Here is a 24304-nt window from a genome sequence, read left to right on the forward strand (position 1 = left end):
AGTGATTGTTTTTCTCACACCTGTGAAACTTAAAGAATTCCAATGTAAAAATAATGACCAAGTAATAAATAAGTGAATAGTACTGACTTTCATGGAATCTGGTGAGTAAAGCACTTACCTTATTCTGAGAAAAATGCATAGACACTGAAACAGAATGAATAATGGAAGCTTATGCTGTCAGCCTCTAAAGCGCCTATGCACTTTGAAGGAGGCCCTGTCTCGTCAGTCATATGCAAAAGTCAGTGCAAGCTCCACGGTCCGGTCACTCAGTCCAAGCTGGGCTGGATTCTCTTGCTTTCTAAAAGCTCTGGCTCCTGTTCTGCTTTGAAAACATTTTAGGGCCCAAGAAGTAACGCCACGGTATCAATGCTTGCTGTTTGCTTTGTTGACAGTTAGGCTCAGATGTGTGCAACCTAGGTGGAAGCACAGATCCCAGTCTGCTAAAACTGAATAGATACTTTTCTCTAAGTAATTAAAACTAATCTAAACTAAGATTTATTTTTGACAAGCATCTGATTTTCGTGCATCAAGAATTATCTGGTTTTAATAAAACAGAAAAAGTGTTCATGCTACTGCTCATAAATTTTGTGTGTGACCTGTAAAAAGGACACTACTCTCTCTTATGTTAGGATTTCCAATACCTAGCATGTCATAATATTATGTAGGTTTTTAGTTTTAGCACATCATAAGCACAAAACATTATGCTGTTCCCTTTCTGCTGTCTGTATTGATAATTTAAAAGCAAAATTCCTGTTTAATTTCAAAGAAAGGCATTCAACATGGTTTGACAGCGTAAAGAAATTACATGTAGTAGATTAAAAAAGCCTCAGGCACAAAGGACTTGATATAGAGTGCCCTGGAATTGTTGTTTTGCTTCTTTCAACAAATGAGATGATTCAGCTGCCTGGACATGGTCCACAGCATCTGTGGATATCTGTGATAATTCAGCTCATGGTCTGTGCTAGTGCGTGGCAGCTGAAGGAAGGGCATTGCAGCAGGCCTGCTTCCTTCAGAGAACAAAATCTTTTTTCCTGTGCAAGGAAGGGTCTTCAACACCTGAATCTTTGACGCATAGCCTCAGTGGATGTGTTCATACCTTTATGTATGAATGTTACAATATGGGCAGGCTTCACTTTCATGCATTGTGCAACCCCTCAGCTAAGAGGATTTTACTGCCTTCTCTTTGGTGTTTCTTCCCTGATGTGGTGATGCAGCCTCCTGGGCTCTTACTGAATTAGGCTTCAGCAAGAAACTTGCTCCTGAGGCTAGGGGCCACTTAAAGTAACCAGAAAATATGCAAACCTACTGTTTGTGCAGATGGGTTTAAATAACAAGTATAGGAAGAGGTTTTGTATGGACTGATATAGGAAGTCTGCGTGACTCTGGCTTCACATAAAGAGTAAATTCTGCCCAGATGATCTCAACCTTGTTATTACAGGGTGGAGAAAAGCAAGCGGCCTGTGTGACTCTTTATTTCCCCTACCTCTCCAGGCAGGTGCTGCTCACAACCCTGCCTCCCTGTTCTGCTTTAGATCTGTTTTGAGATGGTGGGTAAACATTTCACATTGAATATCTCATTCTTTAGAAAACTCCATTTTCTCCATGGAAAATCTTCTGATTTGTTAGTGCTTTGTTTCCCTTCTTTTGTTTTTTTTTTTTCTTTGTTTTTTTTTTTCCCTGCAAAGCCATTGAATCCATTTTGTTTTCTTAACTCTAGTCTTACAAGATCTCTGAAGTTTTTAGTTCAGCCGATCACCAAAGATGCTGTGTGGCACGGAGACACCAGCATCACCATTTTGACATTTATGCTAGTACTTACAGAAAACTGAGTGATAGCCGTATTGGCTTACTCTAATTGTCCATAACTTCCTAATGGAAATTAGTGGAAACTTGGGGTTTTTTTGTGTAAGTCATCTCAAGTAATCAAATACTGCCTAACTGTGGAAGGATCTTGGGATCTATCCCTCAAAGTCCGTAAAGGTTTGTTTGGGTTTTTTTTTGTAGCTATCATACCTCGGTTACCTGATGCTATTTAATTATATCATCTTGGTGCGGATGGAACGGTGGCCATCAGTCCAGGAATGGATTGTCATCTCCTACATTGTGACATTGGCTTTAGAGAAAGTAAGAGAGGTAAGGTCTGATCATACCAACATCTCAGTCCTTAAAATGGTGCTTGCTCTTAGAGGTGATAATGGCATCGACTTGTGCAGAGGGTTGAGAAGCCATACATTAGAGAAAAGATTCTCATACATATCCACGGAGTCCCAAAATGCCCATCACTGGAGTGAATTTCATTTATAACCCACTCCGTACATTAAAACCTCTTATTGGGCAAAAATGCCCTGAGGTCAGTAGTCAAAATGAATGCTGTCATTCTCTTGTGTGTATTTCCAAGGAAAGGCATGGCCATAACCCATGAAGGAAATCTCAGTAGGTACTGTCTTTTTATTACTGATGCAGTCCTTGATGAGAGCTGCAGGCAGAGAGGTGTTTTGGGGAATTAGCCAGGAGTACTATCTGACTGATCTTGTTACTTTTGTGTGAGGAAGATAGCGTAAAAGCTTCTACTGTATTCACATGCTGTAGTGTGGTTTGCACTTGGCCTATCCTTCTCTGATTCACAATTCCCACATCTCGTACTAACTGTATTTGAAGATAAATATGGAAGACAAGTCATCAAGCCAGATCTCTTGGTTTAAATGCTATTGATTATAATCTACAACAAAAAAAGGCTTAAGAAAGCCAAAATAGAAACAAAGATGAAAAGGGGGTCCAGAGGGGGGCCACAAAGATGATCAGAGAGCTGGAGCATCTCTGCTGTGAGGACAGGCTGAGAGAGTTGGGGGTTTTCAGCCTGGAGAAGAGAAGGCTCCAGGGAGACCTTATAGTGGCCTTTCGATATGTGAAGGGGGTTTATAAGAAAGACACAGAGAGACTTTTTACCAAGGCCTGTAGTGACAGAACAAGGGGCAAGCACTTTAAACTGAAAGAAGGTAGGTTTGGATTGGACATAAGGATGAAAATTTTTATGGTGAGGGTGGTGAGACCCTGGCCCAGGTTGCCCAGGGAAGCTGTGGGTGCCCCATCCCTGGAGGTGTTCAAGGCCAGGCTGGATGGGGCTTTGAGCAGCCTGGTCTAGTGGGAGGTGTCCCTGCCCAGGGCAGGGGGGTTGGACTAGAGGATCTTTATTGGTCCCTTCCAACACAAAACATTCTATGACTCTATGAAAAGGATATTTTGCCTGCTAGTAACTAAAAATATTGCTGCTTGGGACAAATTTTGCTGCCAGTGGAGAGGGTCTCAGACACCTATTGAACGGGACAAGATTGGTCTTTTTTCATGACTTACTTCAAAAACATAACTTGGAGTTTTTCCTAATTATTTCTTTGGTTTGGTGTTTTGTTTGTTTGGTTGTTTTTTTTCAGATTCTGATGTCAGAGCCTGGCAAGCTGAGCCAAAAAGTGAAAGTTTGGCTCCAGGAATACTGGAATATTACTGACCTGGTGGCTATTTCAGTATTTATAATAGGAGCAATTCTTCGCCTACAGAACCAGCCTTACATGGGTTATGGAAGAGTGATTTACTGCGTAGATATCATTTTCTGGTACATTAGAGTACTAGATATCTTTGGTGTGAACAAATATCTGGGACCTTACGTCATGATGATTGGAAAGATGGTTAGTGCCTAAATTTCTGTAAATGATGTATTTCAGAACTTCATGGGAAACTAAGTTTAGTTCAGATTTTAAAGAGGTATTCCATCTGACTAGGACTCTGAATAAAGGTTGTGAAAAAGTTGCATTGTGAATTCCACACACACACACGAAATGCAATACTCTTGCTAATTACTGCTTGATTCTAGAGGGAATCTTCATTCTTGTCGTCATTGTGGGGTTTTTTTTTGTTTGTTTTTTTTTTTTTTTTAACCAGCCTGTGGAAACTGATTCACTTTGCCAGCCTTCTGCCCCCCAAAGGCATAGCAATAACAAATTGTCACTATACTGCGGTCATCCACAAAACCATCAGTTGTGGACGGGAGATGATACAGTAATGATCATATCATCTCTTTGCAATCACAGAAGAGGCCTATGCTGAAAGCACAGCATAGTACACTTGATGCAAAAGAGAATAGGGATAACAAAGATTTTAGCTTTTTTAAGTCTTTTTAAATATAAATCTAGTATTCATTTAAATGGCTGGTTTTACTGCATTTTTATATCTGCTTAATTCCTGAGCACTAGTTCAAGTCAAAGAATAATATCAAGAAAATTATCCAGGGGAATGTGTTTGTTCTCTTGGTACTTTGTTGACTTTAATGCGTCCTGGCCAACAGACATGCTGGTGCTACTGTACTACTGGTGATGATAAGAGCCTCTGTATGGTCTCTCCGTGCAGATGATTGACATGCTCTACTTTGTGGTCATCATGCTTGTGGTTCTGATGAGCTTTGGAGTAGCCCGCCAAGCTATTCTGCACCCAGATGAGGAGCCTTCTTGGAGACTAGCTCGCAACATCTTCTATATGCCCTACTGGATGATCTATGGAGAGGTGTTCGCAGACCAGATAGACCGTAAGAGTAGAATTCATAGTAAGAGTCTGTTTCCTGTTTCTGAGGCAGATGATCAGTTCCAAATTAATGGTTGTTTTTAATTTGGAAGTAGTGTTTTGTCTTTATGATTATATGTTTTCTTGTGACAAACTCCAGAGACTGAACAATTTTCGGTTCCCCACCTGCATGTCCTGTCTCTCGGTTTATATTCAAATTCAGTTAACACTGTGAGTGATGTAGTCTGCAATACTCTCCTATCCAAGAGTATAACAGTATTAAGTGTTCTGTTTACTTGTAGGGATCAACAGAGATCATTATGAAACGTTCTTTTTAACTGATGTTTTACTAATGGTTACAACAGAAGCAGAAAAAAAAAATACCTTGCATAGGAGGTGACAATACCTATATCCTTTCATCTCTGACTCACAGCACTGGCAGTGAGCTCATACGTTTTTACTCCCATTTATACATCTGTCTACTTTCCAGAAATGTTTCAATTTCATGAATCACTCATGTTCTTTTCTACACCTGTGGAAAAACAAAACTAAAAAAGAAAACTCTGCTTGATTAGCTTTAGGTGTGGAAATAGCCTTTCTTATATAAAAGCTGCACAGTTTAAAAAAAATAACCGTCATTATTTTAGAGGAGATGTTACTGCTAGTTTTGTGTTAATATTTGAAATTTGTACAGAAGGTCAAACATGCAGCTGGCCTCCTCTAGTGTGTATCGCATAGTTTGCACTTTATCTAAAATAATACAAGCTGCTGTTTCAGCATTGTGCATGTGTGATTCCAGCCATCTGCATTGAGAAGTAGTAAAGTGGAAGGCTGAAGAAACAGTGAGGTCTAAGTTCAGTCAAAAACCATAAAGATCAATCATCACGAGAAAACTTCATACCAAATGTCATTAAAGTGTACTTTAATTGCTTAGAAAGGAATAAAATGTCATTACTCTGTTTCTGAACAGTGTACACTGTTGCAAAGATGATATAATCTTCATTTTCCTTATGTGCTTGTCTTATTAATGTAACTTCTGGTACAGCGAATTACTCTTGACAAATAGAAGGTCAAGACATCTATCGTCTGATATTGCAGATTCAGTGCACATGTGAGCCAGGATAAGCTCAGGATCTCTCAAGTGGGTTAATTCTCCCATGGGACTATAACAGGGTATGCCTTACCTTTGTGGCTCATAATGTGCATTGAAATCCCACTTCACTTTGAACAAAGACGTTGGCCAGTGTAGACAGTTTGATTTCTTTATAAATCAAAACTCACACCTTACCAAGAATACTGATCTCTCTAGTGTAATGGTGTGCCAGGCTTCTCTCATGCTTCCAGTCGTTTCTCAGTTATATACTCAGCATCCTTTGAATTGGAAAACTTTCTTCAGCAGCACGAAAGATTTTGGGGAAAAAAAGTTTGGGTTTTCCAGTTACACAAGTTCAAGTCCAGTTACTTGCTCCACTAACGTTCCTAGGGCAGAAGCTTTGCTGTGCCACTAGCTTAAACATAAGCTAACTTGGAAATGTGTGGGTTTGTTGTTTTTTTTAATATTGAAATAGAAGTGGCTACACAAGAAGTTCTGGTATAACTAGACTGCATTGCAATTCTTCTGTAAATGTCGTATGTCTAGAAGTCTATGGACTGACTTCTGAAGATTTTCTTGCTTTCAGTAAGAAATTTTCACTCTGATCTTTCCGTGGTTCTCTGTAAACACAGCACAAAAGCAACCTCAGAAGTCATTGTTGGGGAGTGGTTGCTATGGGCAATCTAACCTGACTCTGTGTCAAGTGCTTATGGGTAGTTTTGCCAAGGCCTATAAGTGTAAACAGTTTATGGAAAAAGTATTACATCAAATTTTCCATCTAAAAAAAGGTAGTTAGACTTTTATAAATAGCTTCACTGAGGATAGGGTGTCACCTAAAGATGAAGATCATGAGTCACAGAATTGCTGAGGTTGGAAGGCACCTTTGGAGATCAACTAGTTAAACTTCCCTGCTCGGAACAGGGTAAATTAGAGCAGGTTGCACAGGGACTGTCCAGTCAGGTTTTTAATATCTTGAAGGATGAAGACTGTGCAACCTCTCTGGACAACCTGGTTTAAATAGAATTTGTCATATTTCTGTGTTTCTCCACTGCCTCTTGTCCTTTCATTGGATACCACTGAGGAGAGTCTGGCTCTGTCTTTACTCCTGACACCATCGGGTGTTTATAACCTTGGTAAGATCTCCCTTGACCCTCCCTACAGGCTAAATTATCCCAGCTTTCTCAGCCTTGCCCTCATTGTCAGGTACTCCAATCACCTTAATAATCTTTGTGACTCTATACTGGAGTCTTTCCAGTATGTCCGTGTCTGATTTCTGTGGGGGAGCCCAGATCTAGACACACAAGTCCAGATGTGGTTTCGCCAGAGCTGAGTAGAGGTGAATAATTACCTCCCTTAACTTTTCCTAACACAATCCAGGATACTCTTGTCTGGTTCACTCCATTTAGAAGATGTCCATGAGCAAGAAGTTTGTGGCATTTAGTACTCAGCAGCAAAAAATTCTTTAACACCAGAGAAGCCTGGCTGAATTTCTTTGATTTTTCTTACAGTCACCATTTAGGGGTTGGCAAGCAAGTGTCCATACTGGTAGTCAAAATGGGCTCTAATGATACTGTACGCTGCAGTAACAGCAGTATTCTGACTATTAATGGAAATATAGCTATTCAATAGAAACAGCTGGCAGACTTAAAGCCAGGATGGTTCTTAACAAAACAAAAAGATAAAATAAAAGGAAATGTTTCCATAATAGCTAAAAGAATGATTTTGTGTGATAACTTTGAGTTGTTTTGTGTTCGTGGTGACCACCAGTTTTGTTTACTTGCCTGAAATATTGTGTATATTTAAGTGATCATCTGCCAGAAGCATTTGCTGATTTGTTATTAATATCATTAATTAATTCACCGCCATATGTAACATTTGGGGAAAATAATATGAAAAGGAAATTGCAGAATGCAATGCATTTTTCACAAGTATATTGTTTCTAAGCATATATCTCTACTGTTCTGACATTTGAGTTGCTTATCATTTCTTGGTGGTAAAACTGTATTTTCAATCATCTTTTTTTGTTTCTCTTCCTATATTATTCTATTGGTTTTTTTCTTTCTCCCCCTGCCTCCTTTTCTATTTCATTTCTTCGGAATGCTGTTCAGTCTATGCCATGGAAATTAATCGTAAGTCTGTGTGGAGAGCTGATTATCTCATTTATTTGACTATGTTCATTAATCTTTTTCTTCACTAGATACTGGCATTTTAATTATAGGGCTCATCCAATATTCAGGTGTGAATCTTGTTTTTCTACTGTAATAGTTTCATTTGAAAAGAAGCAGAGGTAAATTATTTTATTTGAATACAGACTACACATCAGAACTTTTAATTGAGCTTACGTAGTTGCTATGACTTGTTTCCAGTATGTTGACAGTAAAATAATCCTTTTTTTAAATTACGATGCATGAATGTCATGGTATAACTAATTCCCTTTGATTACCTAGATACAATGTTAGTATTTCTTTGGCGATACTTCCCTTGGTCCATGTGAATGGTACTATGATTCGCCTGACTTTCCTGTTACACTTACGATAAACAGGAAAAATACAGGTCTGATGTTTGAAAAGCAAGTAAAATATGTTTTATTAATCATAGTCGAAATATCTCTTTCAGTCCACAGTAAATAAGATTAGTCTGTTTTCATACAATTTGAAGTATTTTTCAGGTGAGGTTGAAGCATTGGATTTTTTGCAAAATGCTTACAAAACTGGTTTGTCTGTTCACATAAACTAAGTCTTCAATGAACTCATTGTCAGACTTAGCATTTACTAAGATTTCAGATAAGAGCCTGTGGTTTATGAACACCTTACCTGCTACTAAATTGTTCAAAAATTAGCCTCATATTTGAAATCAGATAGCTGGCACTGCACTTAAAGACAGAACTAACTTGCTGCATTTACCCACTTCCAAGAGAGCTCTTGACCCAAGACAACCTGCGTATTCTTAGGATTACTTCAGGCAATTATTTTATATCAGTTTCATCAATGCTCTCAATTTTTGTCTCGTTCTCACCACTCTATTTTGCTGCTACTAAATCATTTTCATTTTATAATTTTATCTCTCTGGTTTAAAATTTTATCTAAAATTTAGAATTATTGCAAAAACCAAGGGAAAGAGAAATTGGCCCAAAATTGGTGGCAGGGCCTCCTGATGGTAACATTAACAGCCCCAGACAGGACAAATAGTAGTCCAGGGTCCATCTAGGGAGTCCAGTCAGGGCAAAAGGAGAAGACAGAAGAAGGGTCCTTCCAGGAGACAAACAGAGGTCCCATATCATTCCGGGAGGGAGGGCTGAGACTGGCACGCCGGCCGTAGCTCAGGCAGGGACAGGTATGTGGCAGGGTGGGGGTAGACCCCAGGTGAAGCTGTTCTGGATCATTAAGGCCTCTTTAGTGCACTCAGAGCCCCGGCAAAGGTTTAATTTATGCTCAGCAGTCTGGGACCCCTAAGTAAATCTTTTTGTATCTTTGGCAAGGTATGCCCACGAGTTTGGTTGGAGAATTTTTTTTTTAATTCCATTATTAATGTGTACGTAGGGACGTTAAGATCTTCTCCTGAAAACAAAATCTGTATGAATTCGAAGAGAAAGCCACACTGTACAATAAACTTGGAGCTGCCTCTCTGTTCACTATTATGGGAAATTATTTTTGTATGCTGTAGTTAGAAGGAGAATTTGAAGTAGAAATTATACATACTTGCCACTGGAAATAAACTGAAATTTGTTTAGCTTGGCAAATTTTATGCATGCGTCATCATTAAATAATGTGAATAGTGTTTTTAAGTATCAGGCAATTCGTGATGAATACCTTTCCTTTTTTTTCTTCAGCTCCTTGTGGGGACAATCTTTATGATGACGATGGTAAACGCCTCCCTCCATGTATACCAGGGGCCTGGCTCACTCCTGCTATTATGGCCTGTTACCTCTTGGTAGCAAATATCCTGTTGGTAAACCTGCTGATTGCTGTGTTCAAGTACGTAAACGATCATGCACTATCTTTACTTTCTTATTGCCAAGATAAAGTTTCCGTGAGAGCCCGTCAACTGATTTTGCAAGGGTTTGCATACACAGTTGGAATCTATGAACATGACTGGCAAATCCTTGGACTAGTGTATATGCTGGGAAAGAGTAGAGGAAAGGTTGCTTTGAATTTGCCAGCAATTGCAGTAATGCATATGAGGGAATCTGGCTACTCCCAATTACCATTTGGTGGATAGTGACAGGCCTCAAGATTGCTCTGGAAAGATGAAAAACAGAGTCCCTGAAACCTGCTACATACATGATGGAAGTCCGTGTAACCACTAGCAAACCTGAACATCAAAAATGGGAGGCATTTCCACTGTCACTACATCATATGGCTTTTTTTTCTTCTTGTTTTGCTTTTCATTTAGGAAAAAAAAATAAATTAGGGCCTTGCAGTGTTCTTACATGACTCAGAAAAGGAGTCTATATTGACATGAACCAAAAGAAAGGATGGCTGCGTTGCCAAGATCTGTGGCCAGTCCAAGCAGTGTGCACTGAGCACATTCTTAATGTAACAAATTGATCATGTTTACACTAAGATAAATATCTGCTTCTTGTTCTTTCTACCTACAGTTAAGTTGCATGCTTTTCCTGGTGCGACCTAGTGATTAATAAATAAATTAAATAAATAAATAAGGAATTGAAATATCTGCTTGCTAGTAAGACTTTCTGAACTTACCACCTGAGGAAAGCAGGTGATCCATTTTTGAGCCCATGAGCAAGTAGTGTTGGAGGGCTTGTTGGCATAGGGAGCTGGTGTCACAACCACAGAAATAGTTCCTGCTGTGCCCAGAAATCTACAGCTCACAAAGCCTGTCTTTCATTTGATGTATGTAGCTTAAAAGGTCATGAATTTTCAAGTGCTCCAATGCCAGTCACATCACTAGGGGGAAGGGGAAGAATCTTACAATGGTAGCTATTATTGGCTGAAGGACCAAGGAATCAGCAGTCTGGGAAGTAGGTCATGCTGTTAACCCCTGCCATCCCAGCGTGGTTGCAAGGGGTGAGATGTAGCTGGGGAATTCCTGCTGTGCAGGAGACACAGAATAAAGGCAGATCGTAACTTATCATTGGTAAATAATCTCATGTGTGCTTAGCCAAAAGAAACAAAAAGTTATATGTACTCAAGAATTCTGTGTTTTCGAAGAGATTTTTTAACTGGTTTTGTGAATGTGGATATTCTAAAGTACAGAAAGTTAGAAAAGAAGTGGACAGAAAGTATAAAAAAGGAAGTGCCAATATCATCATCATCATAGAAGTGGAGTGAGCTGTTTGAGCATACTTTAAAATAGCTTGAAAAACTTTATCTAAGATGGCACATCAAGTCTGCTTTCTCTTAGTTGGTATTTCATAACCTTGACCATTCTTACCTCTGGATTGAATACTATCACTTATACTGCCTTATATCCACTGAATTACAAAATAAAACATCTTTATAACACACCTTACTTTGGTGTAGAAATGATGAGGCCGTGGCTTCCAAGAACAAATTACTTTACAGGAATATGCACCATGTTTTCAAGTGAAGTTTGAGTGAATCAAGTTTGGATTTAGGACATTTTGTGAAAACTTGAAAAGTGCTCTATGTAGGTCAAGCTGATTAGCATACTAAAGGCAAACTATGTGAAGCTTCTGCGTTTAGCATACAAAATACCTTTCTTGGATTTAATACTTTGTGTAATATCAAATACTGGCATGTGTTAAAAGAAATACTTTGTAACCAAGCCCCAAAATACCAATTACATGATTCATGAATTGTGCAAGTTTCTTTTCACTAACACCTAAAGGACTTTATACAGTAGGAGCAAATAGTCTAAGAGGAAGCCTGTTCTGAGTGGTGTATAAGGGATGCAGAGCGCCTTCTGCTTTGCCGCCCTCAAAAGGAGTAGTGAAATCATGAGTTCAGGGTAATGATCAGTTCAGCAAGTTCAGCAGCATCTACAAAGCTGAACCAGGCAACTCATGTGGCCACATGTTATTTTGCTGCTACTTTCATCAGCATAGTACTTGCTCAATAAGTAAACTTAGGGGCCTAATAGAAACTGTACCTATGTTCCCTTTCAGCAATACCTTCTTTGAGGTAAAATCAATATCCAACCAAGTCTGGAAGTTCCAGCGGTACCAGCTGATCATGACATTCCATGACAGACCTGTCCTCCCACCACCAATGATAATCTTCAGCCACATCTACATAATCATCAAGCGAATCTGCTGTCGCTGCAAGAAGGGTGAAGGAGACCAGGATGAGCGTGACAGGGGACTGAGTATGCAAGAAATCTTCTCTAAATTGAGCTCTTTGCACCATGTTAGCAGAAAGCAGCAGCTTTTATGATGCTGAACCATTTTGTTCATGTTGATGATCAAGTGTATTTGCAGAAGACAGTATGGGACAAAATTTATATCAAGTTAACAGCTCCTGAGCTCCTTGGGCTCCTGAGAATATGCAATGCTGTGCTGCTAATGAAGACTTAATTTAACTTGCTTTCTTAAAGCAGCGGGATGGCATCTACTTAATCCAGTTTTACCAAGTTCTAGTGAAGTCCATATGTTGGGAAGAGCAAATAAGAAATTGAGAAGGGATCACAGTTTCAAATGTCATCTCTAGCGTCAGCTTGTGATTGTGAGCAATCTGTGTGCAAGAGTATCCTCACTTTCATTTCTCCATGTTAGAGATTTATCTTATTTCACAGCGTAACTGTGAGGGTTCTTCTAACATACTCTGTAATTGTTGAATATTATTTTCATTATATTCCTTGTTGAAATAATCAGATGCTCACAATTATCCCTGTATTTCTACATTTCACAGGAAACATGTTTTGTAAGTAATTCTATTTCTGTACAATATGTTTCTGAGTGAAAAAAGGAAAAGCAGGGAAAAAGTAAATGTAACACTCCCTCCAAATACAAAGAGACAAATTCAAATAAAGGATGAAATGTTCCCAAGACCTTATATTTCCCTTGTATTTTCCTTAGATGGTTATAAATTTTTGAAGCTCTTATCCAAAGAATGTCTGGGAAACAATCTGTTACAGTAAATTATCTGTTGCCTATAACTGGCATCCTTTTAAGAACAGCATTTGAATGAAGGAGCAGTCAAGCTGACAGAGACTGCCCTAATCTTTATCCTGTAAAATCTACTCAGTTTGTTCAATGCATAGCACTGCTGTTAAAAAGTACAAAGGTCATTGAGAAAATATAGTCCCCAGCGATGGTCATAAAAGCAGACGGTGGTCATAATGCATTACATTGCCTTCTGGGCTGTGGCCGTCTTTGGCTAAGTGCTCATTCCCTATTTACACAATCATCCGTTCATTTAGTGCTGGAGTAGAATCTGCAGTATTCGTATGTCCAAAGTAATCTGCTAAACTGGGTTTAAATTGACTGCCAGAATTTCAGAAAAAGGAAACTCTTATTTTGTTCTTCTGTTTTGCACAGAGTTATTTCTGAATGATGAAGAGCTAAAAAAACTTTATGAGTTTGAAGAGCAGTGTGTAGAAGAATACTTCCAGGAAAAAGAGGATGAGCAGCAATCATCTAATGATGAACGCATCAGAGTTACCTCTGAAAGGTACCTATTATAAGAAAAAAACCACGTCACTTACCTGGAACAATATTTGCTTTATTGTGTCTTCATTATAACCAAAGTTGAGTTGAAGTACAAAAGATTTAGACCTTCCAGAAAGCCACGACCAGTTCAGAAGCTGATCTGAATCCTGAGTAAATACCTGTGCAGGTGCATCTCTCACGAGCAGGCTTTTTGGTGTTCCTACTGGTATGTCACTAAGGCTGCTAGTCTGGGTAGCTTTGGTGCAAGAACTTTTTAGTTCATGGTGAATGTTTTCCCTCTCACCCATATGAAGATCATTGATACGGTTTTTATCCCTTTGAGCAAATTACTACTTGTTGAGCTTCCAACAGCTCATCCAACCATGAGAAATATGTTGGAGCTTGATGACAAAAGCACTGAGGGTTCTTCCCTTGGACCTGTGGTTTGCACTAAGGTCCAGCACTCACAACTGCTGAATTTTAATCTCTCTTGGAAATTTTGAACAAGGCGTTCAGCTTTTCAGTATGAACTTCCCTATTTAAAAGACAGGGAATATTCACCTGTAAATCATTAAGCTATTCTGAGGACAAGGTAATGTTTGCATATCGCTGTCTAAGCACAGTGATAATGGCAGCAGCACTTTTTTACCAGGTCACTTGGCAGGACTGTTCCCAAAGGCTCTGCCTATTTTGTTAGTTCTAAGTAAAGTCAAAGTATGGAGTCTTTTGTCGCTTCCTTGAAATGATGAAAAAGTCTCCCTGTAATGAAAACAATACGCCGTTTAAACATCCTTTCACCTTAATTTACCTCACGGTATTTTGATGATGAACTACTCCATACATACATACATACATACATACATACATACATACATACATACATATGTGTGTGTGTGTATATTCTTTTTAACATTCTTTATGAAGTAGCTCTGTGAGCCATACAATTCTTTAACAGATAAACATCTTTCTCTTGAAGGGAAGCCCTGAACATCTTGTGTTACTATATCTGAAGTTTAAGAATACAGCAGTAAATGAAATCTGCTACATGTATTCGAGTTGTTTCTGTCGCATTATTTATCCATGGCAATTTGTCAAAATCCTAGGTATTGTGGCAGAGAATAAAGCAGGGTGGGTAAGCCTCACTGATTCACTATGGTCTATGGCCACAAAGCAGATTTGCTTATTTCTCATGGCTTCTTGCTCCAGTGCTTTGTCATCTTTTGTGTGTGTGAGCAAAAGAATGTTAATTTAATTTCCACAGTTCATTTACTAGTGTATGATCTCTAAGTCACATTCTAATGCATTACTTCTATATGCATTCTTCTGGTACCATCACTTCCATTATGATCTAAATGATAAAAGAAAATGGGAAAAAGTATTATTTTAATTGAACTAGATCATAATTCCACTCCCTTCAGCTGATGCCTAATTGAAAGGTATCTCAGGAGCTAAAGTAATCCCATACGCACCAGCATATGTTCTCTTTCATACAGCTACAAAACCTGTTTTACAACATGCCTTGATGCTGTTTTAATTCATCCTGTGCGCATGTCATTAGAAAGTATTTTTCGTATAATTAATTGATGCTTCACAGTGAACGAGGACAACTGAATGTGAAGTGGGTGGCACAGTCAGAAATGTTAATAGTAGGCTGTCCCAAAGGGCTGCAAATCTTGTACTCTCCTGGCATGTAAATAAGAGCCAAGTTCAAACAGCCCTCTCATATGGTGTATGGAAGGCATAGAGAACAAGAAAATGCGTGTGCTTTTGATGCTACTCATAAGAGAAAAAGAATGATACGTAGCACAAAATTCTGCCTTACGAAGAAATCAGTAGCTGGGTGCCTATAATGGGTTACTGCACAATTCCACAGCTTCTGTTCTATGCTTCCTCTTTTATACCCAACAGAGTTGAAAATATGTCTATGAGGCTAGAAGAGGTGAATGAAAGAGAACATTTTATGAAAGCTTCTCTTCAAACAGTCGACCTTCGACTCTCTCAGTTGGAAGAACTATCTGGTCGGATGGTGAATGCTCTTGAGAAGCTGGCAGGTATTGACAAATCTGAGCTGACATACACACGTTCACGGGCTTCGTCTGAGTGTGATGCTGCATATCTCCTAAGGCAAAGCAGTGTTAACAGCTCTGATGGCTACAGCATGTACAGATACCACGTCGGTGGTGATGAGTTAACATTTGATGACAGTACAACTCCTATGTCACCAGCCATGGGATTGCGTAAAAAAGCCCGTTCTATTGGTACCAAAGAAGATGGAGCAGACCCAAGAATGCTGGTTCCTGAACACCACACCAGTCTCCACTGTACCTCTAGTGCTAATGCTGTCACCACATCAGATTACAGTAAATCTACATTAGAAATTGCACAGAATGTTTCCAGGGCCTATTCTGGTTCAGGTGGTTTGGGGGATGAAAAGCAGGGGATTTTCAAGAGTGATGGAATGGTTCCTCGAAGTATAAACCAGATGGATGCTGTTATGAACAAACAGTCAGTACCAAGATCAGATTTTCAGAACACTCAGTTAAAAGTAGAACGTACCAAGTTAGAAGCAACCATCTCTTATCCCTTGGACAAATCTAAAGCAATGCGCTATTTTCCTCCTGAAACATTCAGTGCTTGTCAAACCACTATGACAAAGTCAAGGAGCTTTATATTTGCTCAGGGTGGGAAGCTGGTTGGAGGAGTTAACAACTGGACCACAGAGTATAGTACCATTATGGATCAGGTGTGCCCTTCTACAATCGAACAATGGGCCACAGAGTGGAAATATGAAGTTGAGCAGCAACTTTCTCAAGAACGTCCTCCAGAATACCCTGGTTTTGTCTCTGAGGCAGAAAGGCAAGCAGAGCAGAAACAGTTACAGATGGACACAGATGACAGTGATGTTGGTGAAGCAGGTATGAGTGCCTCTTACACCTCTACGCCTGCCACTGTCAAGGCTAAGAAAGAGAATTTACTATCTGTAAAGCCAGAAAGGACTTCTGGGTTCCCGTCAGTACGGTCGAAGAGTTTGCACAGCCATTCTCGGAAAGCCAAGTCTGTAAAGGACAAGTTAAATAGACCAGGACATGCCAGCAGCGTAACTAATTTGGTGGTAGCATTTGGCAGTGCAACAGAAGAACAGAAAGCTAGGCAAGAAAATGCATCTGCAGAAACTGAATGTTAAAGTGGCTTATGACCCCTGTTTTATCAACAGTCAAGAAGGCAGCATGACTAATTGAACAATTGTAGGTAATGATGAGATAGATACCAGAAGTCTAAGGGCAATGAAGAGAGACTTTGGAGCCCCGGGATGGCTGGTTAAGGGATCAGGAGCACAAGTAGTGTTCTCCTCTGTCCCACCAGTTGCAGGGATTGATGAGGGGATAAACAGGAAGAGTCAGCAGTCTCTGGCTCAGAGACTGGTGCAGCCGGCAGAACTTAGGTTACTTTGATCATGGATTGATATACAGGACACCAGGCATGCTGGCAACAAGTGGGGAAAGCCTAACCCAAAGGGGAAGAAGGATTCTGGGACAGGAGTTAGCAGGAGTCATTGATAGGGCTTTAAACTAGGTTTGAAGGGGGACAGGGATGTAACCAGAGTGACTAAAGTGGTGCCTGGGAGCAGCGTGCCAGTGCTGGTGGGTAAAAGCGCTAGCAAGGTCTTGCAGCCTGTTGTCGCAGTGGAGGTGGGAGATGATGACCCATGTGCTAGCAAAGACATGAGGAGTAGTGATAGGCTGGCAACTGCAGAAATGTCTGAGCGCAGACAGGCGGGAATAAGGGCTTGTCCCCCAAATAAAGTGACAAGGCAATTAGCCCAGCTGAAGTGCATCTACATGGACGCACACAGCATGGCAACAAACAGGAAGAGTTGGAGGCCATTGTACAGCAGGGAAACTATGACATAGTTGCCATCACAGAAACGTGGTGGGAAGACACGCACAACTGGAGTGCGGTGATTGACAGCTACCAACTCTTCAGAAGGGATAGGCAAGGAAGGAGAGGTGGTGGGGTGGCCCTCTATGTCAGGGGCAGTTTTGAATGCCAAGAACATAACAATGTGCATGACGACGTTGTTGAATGTTTATGGATAAGAATCAAGGGGAAGGCCAATAAGCCAGACATCGTGGTGGGAGTTTGTTATAGACCCCCCCACCCAAGATGTAGAGGCCGATGAAATATTCTATAAGCAGCTGGCAGAGGTCTCACGATCGCTCGCCCTTGTTCTTGTGGGGGAATTCAACTTCCCATATGTCTGCTGGAAATATAACACAGCAGAGCGGGAACTGTCCTGGAGGTAGCTGGAGTGTGTGGAAGACAACTTCCTAATGCAGCTGGTGAGGGAGCCAACTAGGGAAGGTGCCCTACTGGACCTGCTGCTTGTTAACAGAGGTCTTGTAGGGGATGTAAAGAGTGGAGGTCGTCTTGGGCAGAGTGATCAGGAAATGACAAAATCTTTGATTCTTGGTGAAGCAAGGTGGGGAGCCAGCAGAACCGCCACCTTAGATTTCCGAAGGTCAAACTTTGGCCTGCTTAGGAGCATGGTTGAGAGTGTCCCTTAGGGGAACAGTCCTGAAGGGCAAAGGTGCCCGGGAAGGCTGGTCTTACTTCAGAAGTAGCTTAGTTCTTAAAAGCTCAGGAGAAGGCCATCCGCAAGTCCCAAAAAAACGAGCAGACAGGGAAGTAGACCAGCCTGGCTAAATAGAGAGCTTTGGCTAGATCTCAGGAAAAAAAGAAAAGTTTATGATCTTTGGAAAAAGGGGTTGGCTACTTATGAAAAATACCAAGATGTAGCGAAGCTATGCAGGGCGAAAATTAGAAGGGCCAAAGCTCAAGCAGAACTCGTCTTGGCCACCATGGTTAAAGATAACAAGCAGAGGTTCTTTCAGTATATCAATAGAAAAAGGAAGACTAGGGAAAATGTAGGCCCACTAACGAATGAGATGGGCACCTTAGTGGTGGAAGACACAGAGAAGGCAGAGCTACTGAATGCCTTCTTTGCTTCAGTCTTCACTGCTAAAGCTGTCCCTCATGAATCCGAGGCCCTGGAGGCAAGGGGGAACATCTGGAGAGAGGAACTTTTCCCCGGTAGAAGAAAATCAGGTTAGAGACCACTGTGCCAAACTGGACATCCATAAGTCCATGAGCCCTGACGAGATGCAGCCATGAGTGCTGAGGGAGCTGGCAGATGTTATTGCTTGGCCACTCTCCATCATCTTTGAAAGGTCATGGAGAACAGGAGAGGTGCCTGAGGACTGGAGGAAGGCCAATATCACTCCAGTCTTCAAAAAGGGCAGGAAGGAGGACCCAGGGAACTACGGAACGGTTAGTCTCACCTCTGTCCCTGGGAAGGTAATGGAGCGCCTTGTTCTGGATGCGATATCCCAGGACGTTAGAAGCAGGAAGTTATTGGAAGCGGTCAACATGGATTTATCAAGGGTAAATCATGCTCGACCAACCTCATAGCCTTCTATGATGTTATAACTGATTGGCTGGATGAGGGTAGAGCAGCAGATGTCATCTACCATGACTTCAGCAAGGCTTTTGACACTGTCTCTCATAACATCCTCCTTAGGAAACTGAGGAAGTGCGGACTAGACGAGGGGACAGTGAGGTGGATTGAGAGCTGGCTGTGTGACAGGACACAGAGGGTTGTGATTAATGGAGCAGGGTCGAGTTGGAGGCCTGTAAACAGTGGTGTCCCCCAGGGGTCAATACTTGGACCAATACTGTTTAACGTATTCATCAATGTCCTGGACGAGGGGACAGAGTGTATCCTCAGCAAGTTCACTGATGATACCAAACTGGGAGGGGTGGCTGACACCCCAGAGGGCCATGCTGCCATCCAGCATGACCTAGACAGGCTGGAGAGCTGGGCAGAGAAGAACCTAATGAGGTTCAACAAGGACAAGTGTAGGGTAGTGCACCTGGGGAGGAAGAATGTCAGGCGCCAGTATAGGTTAGGGTGGACCTGCTGGAAAGCAGCTCTGAAGAAAAGGATCCAGGGGTCTTGGTAGACAGTAAACTATCCATGAGCAAACAATGTGCCCTTGTCGCCAAGAAGGCCAACGGAATTCTGGGCTGCATAGGGAAGAGTGTGGCCAGCAGGTCAAGGGAGATCATTCTCCCCCTCTACTCTGCACTGGTGAGGCCACAACTGGAATACTGCGTCCAGCTCTGGGCTCCCCAGTTCAAGAGAGACAGGGAACTGCTGGAGAGAGTCCAGCGTAGGGCAACAAAGATGATGGAGGGATTGGAGCATCTCCCTTATGAGGAAAGGCTGAGAGAGCTGGGACGCTTTTAGCCTGGAGAAGAGAAGGCTGAGGGGAGACCTTATTAATGTTTACAAGTATCTAAAGGGTGGGTTTAAGGAGGATGGAGCCAGACTCTTTTCAGTGGTTCCCAGTAACAGGACGAGGGGTAACGGGCACAGGCTGGAACATAGGAAGTTCTGATCAAATATGAGAAAAAACTTCTTTACGGAGAGGGTGACAGAGCACTGGAACAGGCTGCCCAGGGAGGTTGTGGAGTCCCCTTCTCTGGAGACTTTCAAGACCCGCCTGGATGCAGTCCTGAGTAATGTGCTCTGGGCAATCCTGCTTTAGCAGGGGAGTTGGACTAGATGATCTCTAGAGGTCCCTTCCAACTCTGAAAATTCCGTGATTCCGTGAAATTATGTGTTTTTAAATTAATTTCTAAAGAAGAATTTTGGATATATTTGTTTCTTTTCATTTTAAATTTAATAGATATACGTTCTGTTCTTAAATGCTTGCTGGGTCAGGTGAAAGGCAGATGCTCTCTCAGGGGCAGATAAAAAGTAGGCACAGTCCACAGATGCCAACAGTATAGATTTTTCTTTGCTCCATTTCAGTCTCCCTTTTAAGCTCATTTACTGACAAGCTCCTTATAAAAGCTCTTGAAAGAAGGACAGTATTATCATGTAATAATTTAGAAAATGTTTTTTCTTTTTTTTTATCAGAAGACTTCTTAAACTGAACAAATTTTTAACCAGCCTTAGTTTTTATCCTTACGTATGCAGCTGGTTTCTTTGTGGCCATTGTGTTTTTCAGATCAAAACAAAATTGTTGGAGGGAAGGAAAATTATGCAGTCCCCTCTTTCACTACTGATTTCATGCATGCTTCCTAGCTTTCAGAAAGGCACAATATAGCAGTCTTCATCCACTAAAATAGGTCTGAGTAGCAAAATACAGTTGTGTTTGGAGAAACCTGACGCAGAAGGCCATGTGTAGACATATTCTTGACCTGTCCTTGAACTTCAGTGACATAATCTTGCTTTCAGGGTCCTACTGTCCCCATCCCGAAGCATGCTGACAGCCTTAAACTGTTGAAAAAGTGATCATTGTTTCAAAGTGTTTAGGGAGATTGTAAGTATGTGAAATATACGGAGATTTTAATAATATGAATCCAAGATCTGCATTAGTATTTTGTATAAATAGGGATTACAGAAGACGTCCACATAGAGTAAGAATCTGGATTTTTTTAAATGCCTGCGAGGGAAAACAAAACAAAACAGGAAAGTTGTTCTGATCGGGTGAGATCAAAAAGTAGACAATCTGTTTGAAGCAAATCTACTGTGACAAATTCATCTTTCATTTTGTAATTTCATTATGACAACACATGAGGAACAAGGAACAGTTTCCAGGAGTCAGTCTAAACAAAAAATAGACTTTCTAGATGAGAACATAAATTCCATACATTTTCTTCAGTACATTTCAAAAACAAATGTCAAAGGGAAAAAAAGTCTCTACAGCAAAAGTGGTTTCTATCCCTCAACAACTAAGACTGGAAATCCACATTTATAGCTCCAGTTTCCCAGCACACTTGTCTCAACAGTGGCATTCTAAGTACTAGGTTTTGATAGTTTTCTTCATAAATGTATGATGTTATTTGCCTCATTCTTCTCTGTTACCTTTTAAGAATTTTGTTTTCCCAAATATTCAGCACCTCTCCTTGCAGGGGAGGCGTACCGTAGAATCATAGAATTGTTTAGGTGGGAAAAGACCTTTAAGATCAAGTTCAACCACTAACCCAGCACTGCCAAGGTACCACTACACCATGTCCTCAGCACCACGCCTACCCATCTTTGAAATACCTCCAGGGATGGTGATTCCACCACTTCCTTGGGCACCCCGTTCCAATGCTTAATAACCCTTTTGGTGAAGAAATTTTTCCTAATACCCAATCTAAACCTTCCCTGGCTCAACTTGAGGCTATTTCCTCTTGTCCTATCACTTGTTGCTTGGGAGAAGAGACCGACCTTCACCTCCTTGGCCTTGTGGAACCTCGTACCATTGGCCTCGGCCCATCAATTCAGCCTGTTCAAATCCCTCTGTAGAGCCATCCTGCCCTCAAGCAGCTCAACACTCCCACCCAACTCGGTGTCCTCTGCATACTTACTGAGGGTGCACTCAATTCCCTCGTCCAGGTTGTTGATAATTAAACAGAACTGTCCCCAATACTGAGCCCTGGGTTGATGAGCAGTTCCACCAGCTCCCTCAGTACCCTGGGGTGGATCCCATCTGGCCCCAGAGACTTGTGCGTGTCTTAGTGGTGTAACACGTCGCTCACCATTTCCCCTTGGTTTATAGGGGATTCATTCTGCTCCCCAACATTCTGCTCCCCATTGAACAGACAAGAAAGAGTATGAGTTAAAAGCATGTTACTTGTTCACAGAGTACTAGTCAAAAGTTTATACTTAATTCATTAACCATCAGGACTCACTCATATACTATTTTGAAAAGATAATTTCTCCCCTGCCATCAGCTCCACAGTATGTAGGTCTCAGTATCCCCTTGATAATGCTGCGTACAGCATTTTGAAATGCAGAGTGGTGGAAGCCTCTACAAATGCATTGATGGCATCAGCTTCTTATTGTCTGTATTATACTTTCACACTCCGTCCATGCTTATCTCTTGAAGTACCGTTACCGCACTGAGTGGTCATAGTGACTGCGAGGACATTTGCGGAAGGTCGGTCGTCACTTACTGTGGGGTTTTGCTAGCTTGGTCTTACTAGCAGGTTTACTGGTTTCACTGTTGTCAGAGCGGTGTTGACATTTTGCTTTTCACGTGGGCTTCTCTTTTATTCAACTTTAGGGAACTTGACATTTTGTAAAAACTGAATGACATTTGGAATTGTTTCACTTCCATGTTTACTACTGTGTTACCATTCTGTGCAACTACATAGCCATTTTGTGTGTGTGGTTACAATAGCCTCCCATTCGCCAATGCCTTTTTATTGTTTGCCTGCGCACTCACCAGCAACTGCTTCATTAACAAACACAAAGGGATGCGGCTTTTCAGCACTTTGCTAAACAAGCAGTATGCGTTGTGGAGAGGAATACAGTGGGTTGCATACCTCTCGTTACATCGTCTTTATAAAATGTGTGTTAAATCATGCTGTGTTTGACCAGTTATTTTTGTAGCATTCACATCACAAATTTATCTGATAGCATGTAGATTTCAAACAAAAACATTTAACCGTTGTATTTATTTACTTCCTTTGTGTAAAAATATTTATAAAGAAACATATGAAAAAGATGTGAAATGAATTCAGTGTAACTTTTTTTTTCACTATAACGATACCAAAACACTTCACTTATCTGTTTCATCTTATGCAGTGCATGGGCTGAACATTTTCTAAACAAAGTTTCTTTTTTGGTGTTTGCTAGTAATTTTCCATAAAGTTCTCTGTACAGTGATGACTTTATAAGGCTTGGATGTTTTCTGTGCTCTTGCATAGCATGAACTGAAATGATAACCCCTCTGCCATTAAACGTGAAGGAACTACACTGACGTTGGCAGAGTTATTTTAGACGTACAGCCATTTTAATAAGATTTAATATGGCTCTGTATGTGCACAGAAGACCAGTAGTAGATTTGGAGCACACAAACCAGAATACAGATGAACACATTCGCATGCCTGCCTGCATGCTTTCTTGAATACTGGCTGAAAGGATGCAAGCACAGAATTCATGTTTCTGAAGAGGCATGTTTAATGCTGCTTTTCAGGAAGATGTGTCCCTTCTCCTGCTAAGCATGTGGGGACTCCACAGCAGTGTCACTCTGAATTCCACTTACCATTTTTTATTATGTGCTTGACCTATACTGAACCAGGTTGGTCTTAAAAGAGTATGTATTCTAAGGCCATGTCTATGCAGAGACATTACACTGAGGTAATTTAAGTTTGTTCATCTTACAGTATCTTGCAATACAGACATTTCCCTCTCCCTCAAGGCAAATATTTTAAACACGGTGACTAATTGTAATATCCACATAGGCAGGTTCTTAACTGTAACAGCTGACTCCACAAATTACCCCTTTTTACATTGCATCGTTCTGGGACTAGCTTGACTTCGCTTTTACAAGCCTCTCCTAAATATACATCTTTCTATTTTAGACGCTGGATTTTGATACCCAAGAACCAAGAAAGTCCATTTACCGTATTATTCAGCAATGAATTAAAATAGCCATTGAAACTTTCCAACTATGGTTTCTCCATACTGCTGCTTTGGATGCTTTCCTAGGTTCTGGGCCTGACTATCACCTTTGACAAAAAGTGTATCTGTCCTTCTAAATAAAAATTAAAAGAATACAAGTATTCTGTCAGAAAACAGGAACATGAGGAAGGTGCATGACCAAGGATGTCAAGAGGATTATTTCATTAGATCTGAGAGATCCATGGGATTGTGCCCTGTACAGGTGTTCTGGGTAGTTAATCCAGTGACACAAAGCCAGTTTGCTGCCAAGCACTTGCTGTGGAGGAGGTGAGTTTTCACAGTGACAGCAGCACTTGGACGCGTTGCTGGGTCCCACCACGTACTGCCATTGCCAGCATACCACACCACACCACTGTCCTGTCTGACTGGTCACGTCTAGTTGAACTAGTGTTACCCTCAAAAGCTTGTTATAAGCAAAAAGGAGACACACCTTATATTTAAAGTCAGGATTTTGTTGTTCGTGTTACAGATTTTAACAGTCTAATATATGAATTATTATTATTAGTCTAGATCTAATTACAAGAGAGGAGGGACAAGAAGAGAAAACAATACTACTATACAACTACAGGGA

The 24304-nt window shown here is 40.9% G+C and overlaps 1 protein-coding gene across 1 annotated transcript in view; it reads left to right on the forward strand.

The window, feature by feature from the left end:
• The window catches only part of TRPM1 (transient receptor potential cation channel subfamily M member 1), a 91308-nt gene extending 68440 nt beyond the window's left edge, over positions 1 to 22868 (forward strand). The window contains exons 20-27 of the mRNA XM_063346127.1: positions 2005 to 2133; positions 3429 to 3680; positions 4399 to 4591; positions 7750 to 7770; positions 9471 to 9615; positions 11730 to 11929; positions 13101 to 13233; positions 15120 to 22868. Of these exons, the coding sequence (XP_063202197.1) occupies positions 2005 to 2133; positions 3429 to 3680; positions 4399 to 4591; positions 7750 to 7770; positions 9471 to 9615; positions 11730 to 11929; positions 13101 to 13233; positions 15120 to 16395 (2349 nt within the window). The 3' untranslated portion in view covers positions 16396 to 22868. The remainder of the gene's footprint in view (positions 1 to 2004; positions 2134 to 3428; positions 3681 to 4398; positions 4592 to 7749; positions 7771 to 9470; positions 9616 to 11729; positions 11930 to 13100; positions 13234 to 15119) is intronic.
• Positions 22869 to 24304: the final 1436 nt, after the last annotated feature.

Source organism: Chroicocephalus ridibundus, chromosome 9 (assembly GCF_963924245.1).
Source record: "Chroicocephalus ridibundus chromosome 9, bChrRid1.1, whole genome shotgun sequence".
Taxonomy (NCBI): domain Eukaryota; kingdom Metazoa; phylum Chordata; class Aves; order Charadriiformes; family Laridae; genus Chroicocephalus; species Chroicocephalus ridibundus.